The sequence below is a fragment of the Cynara cardunculus genome (genome assembly GCF_001531365.2).
Source record: "Cynara cardunculus var. scolymus isolate 2C chromosome LG 1, CcrdV1, whole genome shotgun sequence".
Classification (NCBI taxonomy): domain Eukaryota; kingdom Viridiplantae; phylum Streptophyta; class Magnoliopsida; order Asterales; family Asteraceae; genus Cynara; species Cynara cardunculus.
Window position 1 is genome coordinate 9,174,872 of NC_037528.1, and position 7,091 is coordinate 9,181,962.

A 7,091-nucleotide genomic window follows, 5' to 3' on the forward strand; every position below is an offset into this window, starting at 1 on the left:
TTTAGACGTTTCCAACCCCGATGCTTTCGCTTTCTTGACGTTGAGGTTGGTCATGTCATGATTGTCATCTATAATTCAAAGCTAAAGTTAAGGTCGGGTTCATCGGGTTGGTCGGGTTTTTTTGGGCCTGACCCGATGTCAACCCAATAAGGTCGGGTTGGCTAATTTTTTTATCGATTATGCATCGGGTTACCTCGGGTTGGGTGTTTTTTTAAAAATTCGGGTTGGGTTGGTCGGGTTCATCGGGTTTTTGAGCACCCCTAGTTCATACACATAAACTAAGGCATTCCATCAAGAAAACTCCTAGAGAAGTAAATATATCACAAAAATGGACACAAGGATCTATGAGAGTAACAAAATACAAGATTGTGGAAGTAAACCAACCTACGAAATGTCCACGCAGCTCTTGATCTGGGGACTCCCAACCTCCATAAGCTATGCCAATGGTTGGCAAACCAGCCGTGTACCTAAAGCTCCAAACCAATCTATCAACATCCAACATCAAAAGGTATTTCAAATTTGTTTGTTGAGCTTCACCATGAATTGAATTTGGATCCAATCTCACATCACCCAAAGGCAATTCACTCAAGAAATCCCCAGAAAATTGAGACCCACCATTGACATTCTTCATCTTCCTATACATCATCTGCCAAGTGAATTCATCTTCGTTCATAATCTTCCTAGGTAGCAAACTGGCCCACACAGAATCATCGGTGGGAGTCAAATGGTGATGAGAATGCACCTCTTCTTTCCAAGTCTTGTTATTCGAATTCAATAAGCCGTATCGGAAAGTATGTGATGAAAGCTGAGTAGGACTATTAGTACACTCCTTACCCATTACACAATGCAAAACCAGTAACACAACAGCCAGCACCTCCAAGAACATTGAACACCTCATTTCTCCTAGAAATTTGAAAATTCCAGTACCTTCTCATCAAGAGCAAAAAAACCAATGAGATCGATTGGAATAACAAAAGAAATCCCAAATTTATAGAGGATAATCAATGAGAGACCGAAATCAAGCCTCGTGAAAGCAAGAAAACTGGCTATTTACAGCAAGGATGGAGACATTTTGACTGTAAAGTGTGAATTAGAAGATATTATGAAATCAGTGAACACCTAACGACCCAATTGAATGTCCAAAAAAGGCCAAACTACGCCGATTACTTAAATGCAGGTGAAAATAAACATCCAAATTAGTAAATCGGAATAATTAACATACACCTAACCCGAAGGCAGCAATCAATCATTTAAAAATGAAATTCCCACAAGAATTAAGATTTACATGCACACTGACACACATGTGGATGCATAGTGCAGAATAAATCACGGACCGGTGTCGTAATCTGTGAGAATTTGTTTGCTTATTGGAGTTGATCGAGTTCAACATTATCCGCTCAAAGTCAATGCGTGTAAGAGATAGGAGATGATGGAGCTTCGGGTTTCCATTTTCGGATTCGAATATGAAATTTGTAGCAAATTGGTGGGGGTTTTATATTGAAATTGCATCGATTTGATTTTCCCGGCCTTTTCGTCCGGTGGTGGTTTGTCGACGTGGACTCCTCCATATTCTGTAATAAGTCAATATCCGCCATTGATGATTAAAAAAGTGACGCTTTTGGCCTTTTCTCCCTCCAAATTTATGTTCATAGTTTTATATCCACAAAAAATTCAAAATAAAATTTAAGAAGTTGAGGATTTAATCCTCTAAAATATTAATTTTGGTTGTTCATTTTTATTTTTATACTTTTATAATTAATTTTTTTATTTTTGTAACAATAATTGAGAAAACTGAATTATCATTATTGTTATGGTAATAGGAACTAATGAGCCGTTTATTAAACGTTTAGCCGGTAAGTATTTACTGAGCAAATTTCTTCACCGAATGAACATGACAAGGGACAAGAATCTTACCCGGTAAGAGCGATAATATGGATGGAGAGTCTTAACCGGTAAGTAAGGCTGACGACTCTTACCCGGGTAAGCGCTTACCAGATAAATTGTTGCATAAATACATTTTAATGTATTATAATTTTACCTAGTAAAATAAATTATAGTGTTGACTCCCAATGGTAAACGCTTACCGGGTAAGCATTTAGGTAAGCGCCCCCTTATATTATATTTACAATTTAATACTGACGTTTACAAATTTTAAAAATTGATTTCTTTTTCATCAAATCGTGTATTCTATTCAAGTTAATTACATTTTTAGTATTTGTATAAAACTAAACAAAAAGAACAAGAAGATTATCATACAAACTTTACTTTTCTATTTTTTAGGATCGTTAAGGGTCACGACCAATTCATTCTCATGTAACAAAATGTAGCATATATTTCAAACCGAACTTTCACTCTTCCTATTCTTGGGTCATCACCAATTCATTCTCGCAAATTATACTATTTTATTTTTCATATACCGATAAATTATCATAAATTTCTCAAGTTCAAATCCAATGAGAAATAAAAATCCCCTAGTGGCCACGTAGATTCAAATGCGATGACTCCGGACTATCTGCAAAGCAGGTGGTCGCCCTGGAATTAATCGACTTGCATAGCGGGTTGGATATCCAGGTTAATAAAAAAATATATCATAAATTTTATTATTTTATTTTCGTATATTGATAAATTCTTACAAATGACAGCATCTCATTTTCTACAGTGTTTTATTAATAGCCCTAGAAAAACAAAATACTGCGTTTCAAGGATGAATTGGTAGACTTGCTGTAAGTTTTCACGGAAACGATCTTTATATTACTTGTATTGAGGAAATATGTTTGTACATCTTATGTCTGTATCCTACCTTTGCTTGAGATCTATCCGACTTGTTTGATTTTGTTGTTTTTATCGTTCTAGTTGTATTAATCTGAAATAGGAAACAAGCATTGCGATGGACTTTCCGTTTATTATCTTCAGTTACGTGTGGTTTTCAAGTTATTTAATTAGTGATAGCATCTTCACGTCCTATCATTTTGACAATTCAATAGTTTTTGAATTTGTTTGGTTATAACTATTTAGTGGGAAAATTATGTAGATTACTAATGTAAACATAAAAGTAAGACCCCTCGACGTATATAATTGGGATTGAAGTGTCTAAACTTACTTATAGACTGATTAGTATTTATCATGATTTTCTTTAGGATCTTGTTCACACGTCTATCTTTATGCATACGCAGTATTGGCATTTATATCTCATGCTTGGTTCAAAACCTAGTTAGTGCATGTACTTTTTATGTATCTTTTGATATTGCTTAGTATATAGATGATTAAAAATCGGATACGAGCCGAATAATCGGTCCAGATCGTCCCCGGTCCTTGGAAGTTGGTTCGTAACCGACTGGTTACTCGGAGTCCCCACCGAAAATTATAAGAATAATTCTAGGCCCAACGCTTGGTCTGGTTTTTTTTAATTATTTTTTTTCAAGAGAAAAATTTACAAAAATGTTATAAAAGTTGAATATTGAAATACGCTTTAAATACTAAATTTACATTATAATAAACTCGAAAAGATCTTCAACAACGATCACTTATAATTTGTAAAACTTTAAAAAAAATATTGAATAATCAATTCGTAGAGATAATCGATGTTGGTTGCTAGCCAATCCCAATTAATCTTAGGCATGATCTTGAATTTCTAGAAAAATCGTTAACGGGTCGGGACAATCGACCCGAGCTGGTTCCATTGTCAGACCAGGTCGTGTTTATTCATCTCAGATTTAATAATTATGTATTTATCATGTATTCTTTATGATATATGTAAATTGATAAATACTTATCTTTTAACGAAAACATAAGTATTTTATTTAGAGATATTGTGTTATGTTTAATAATTAGAGTGTCATTTTATTAAAATATAATATTTTTTGCTTTAACTAAAACCTTTATATATATAATTTGAGGATATCGATTTCCAATAATAAGTTTTTGAAGCTTTAAGTATAAAAAATAAAAGATAAATAAAAAACAGTACAATATTTGGGATGTAAATCAGGGAACCCATCGAAATACAATAAAATTTAGGCGCCATTTATCCAAATGTTTACCCGGTAAATGACTACCGATACGATTCAACATTATAATTTGTTTTTATACATAAGATTTTAGTACATCAAAACATATCGAATGCAACAAGTTATTGGGTAAGTGCTTACCTGGGTAAGAGTCGCCATCTTTGCTTACCGGGTATGACTCTCTATTCTTTTCATTGTTTTTACCCGGTAAGATTCTTAGCCCTTCTCACGTTCATCCGATAAGGAAATTTATCCGGGAAACACTGACCAAACAAGTGTTTAGTAAACATCCTCTTAGTTTACTTTTTTATTTAGTGTAATGGTTATTTTTCTATCGATATAACAAAGTTCCAAACTTTTATATTGTGCACCTATTTTAACTGTAACATACCAATCTTCTAAAATTTAATAACGTGGATAGTCATGTACTAAATGTACATCAAGATGGGAATGGGGCATTGATAGAGGAGAAAGGCCTCGCCACTGTGAGCGGTATGCGGGCCTGCTAGGTGATTGAAATCGCTCAGAGAAGCTCGTCTAAAAAGCACCCTCCATCCACTTCCCCCTTTCCGTGTGTCCGAAAGCTTGCCGCCCGATTTACATACACTCTTTTTTATGTTAATATCACGTTAAATCATATATTAAGAATATCTGATTTTAATTTATGAATTAAAAACAGAGATCAAGTAATAGTTGAAGCCTGAAGGATTAAACTTGGGCCTTCTATTGACCCGATATTACAAAGCCCAAACAACCCAGAAAACAGAAATATTATGCAACATTGCAACCCAATTAACACTTGCTAGTTTGCAATTGCATGATTGCATCTACTCCTTTTTTGATCATTTCTTTATATTTTTCTTTTTTTCTTTAATGATTTTTATATTATTTTTATTTTATATATTTTCTTTGAAATTATACACATCAATACTATCTTATAAACCAGATTCATCAAAAGTATTAAAAACAATTTTTAATGCACAAAGTATTATACATTTATACACAAAGTCTTAAAAATAACTCATAATGCATTAAGTACTACTACTTTATGCATTCGATCTTAAAATATCTTAATCTACAATTAAAATAACATATAGTACAAGTTACCAATGTACATTATTACTTTTTCATTTCATATATCCCTATTGAATTGGATATGGCAAAAGACAACAATGACAAAGACCGTGAACTGAAGAAGAGGATTGAAAACTACGATTATATGTCTTGTGCAATTCGTGAATTCTATGCTTCTTTCTGCAATATTATCAAGTTTTTAGTTCGTGACTACCGTGAGAAGGAGTAAGTTCACTGTGGTTTGTAGTAGAGAAGAATATATTTTTGTTAAACAAGATTTCTATTTTCTTTTTCATTTATATGTAGCACAACTTGGTTTTTCTTTTCAGGGTTATCAACTATATATTTTTGCAAGCTGACAAACATATTGAAGAAGGCAATCTAGTGAGTGAATTCAAAATGAGTGCTCTCCCTATCCTCTATGACCACATTGCGAAGCTTATCAAGTTCTTGGTATGTACTTCAGTAGCTTTTTGAAATGACTTTCTATGCACTTTAAGCAGCTTATAGGGATATGCTAATGCAATATGGTTTGCTATTAGCAGTTAACAAATAAGCAGGAGGATCGAGATGAAGTTGTAATCCTTTTCCAGGATATGCACGAAGTTGCAACGAGAGACATAATGGAGGATCAATTACCCAAGTAAAGTGTTACCTTTAATTAACGCCTACTTCACCTTGTACTGATTCTTTAACATTGTGTGTTGTTTCTTTTTATAGTTTGGATGGGTCAGGTTATGATAAGACCATTAGATCAACAATACCATTAGCACCCAAAGTTCGCAATATGCTTTTGTTCTTGCAAGTATTTTTGATGGGTCATTTGCTGATAACCTACATATTTCTGAGCTGCTTTTTGCAAGGATAGTCATTTCACGCTCTTAAGCTGTTTAGAGCGCTTCTATAGTGCTTTAGGTTGTACATAGCCGTTAGAGTTGATGCCAATTGTCTTCTAACTTGATCTATTAAATTGTTCTCTAATAGGATTTGGCTATCCATAGTTTCTGTCATGGAGGTTGATTCACTAACTCGTGGGTACGGGTTCTGTGATACTGAAGCATGAAGTCGTTGGTTTGTAAAAAAATGTTTTCTATAAAACAAGTTAGTTTTTCTGATATCTAGGCCATTATACCTTGTCGTGTACATACACACAAATTTGGAGAACTTAAAAATGATTACTTATGAATGAGAAATTATTTTTATTCATCCAACAACTAAGATCCCTTAAAATTAAATGTATAGGGGAGAGAAATAATGTTTTATAATAATGTATTTAATATTTTAAGAATGTTTTATTCATACCGTAATCTACAAAATGGGGAAGTTGTTGGAAATGAACATAAATTTTTCATTTTTGGAGAGTCTGTTGGAGATGCTCTAAACTGCTTTTGTTCTTTATAAATTACCATCACGTGTTGTTGTAATATAAATACCATAATCTATATATATCTATACTATATTATAAAGCATTTGGCTAAAACTCTTAAAAACTCTTAAAACTCTTAAAACTCTTAAATCCGTTCATCTCTATCCGATTTCATTCCATATTTGAATCCGTGTAACTAACTGCAGATAAACACAATCAAATACAAGATAAACATCTCATTTTAAATAAAAAAAAATCTAAAATATAATTAATATAATCATTAAATTMTAACAGAATACTTAATTATTATTTTTATAAAATTTATAATATTAAACCAAAAATAAATTATTTTATTATTAAACTTAAATTAAATTATATATAAAAAATATATATTCTATATTATAAATCATTTGACAAAAACTCTTAAAAATATATATTCTATATTGTTTCTTAATATAAGTATTGATAATGGCTTGTATAGTTTGTTAGAATTATATGTTTTATGAATGAAACGTTCCCTATATAGGGGTGTGTGTGTATATATATATATATATTATATGATAAAACATTTGACAAAAACTCTCAAAAACGATTTTTTATGCACATACTGTTTATTGATGCATATTACTTACAGTTTAAGATTA

At 32.2% G+C, this 7,091-nt stretch overlaps 1 protein-coding gene across 1 annotated transcript in view; it reads right to left on the minus strand.

The window, feature by feature from the left end:
* LOC112521024 overlaps positions 1 to 1,535 on the minus strand; it is a 6,347-nt gene extending 4,812 nt beyond the window's left edge. Inside the window, exons 1-2 of the mRNA XM_025129653.1 lie at positions 1,335 to 1,535; positions 385 to 927 (exon numbers count right to left, since the gene is read on the minus strand). Coding sequence (XP_024985421.1) covers positions 385 to 898 — 514 coding nt within the window. The 5' untranslated portion in view covers positions 899 to 927; positions 1,335 to 1,535. The remainder of the gene's footprint in view (positions 1 to 384; positions 928 to 1,334) is intronic.
* Positions 1,536 to 7,091: the final 5,556 nt, after the last annotated feature.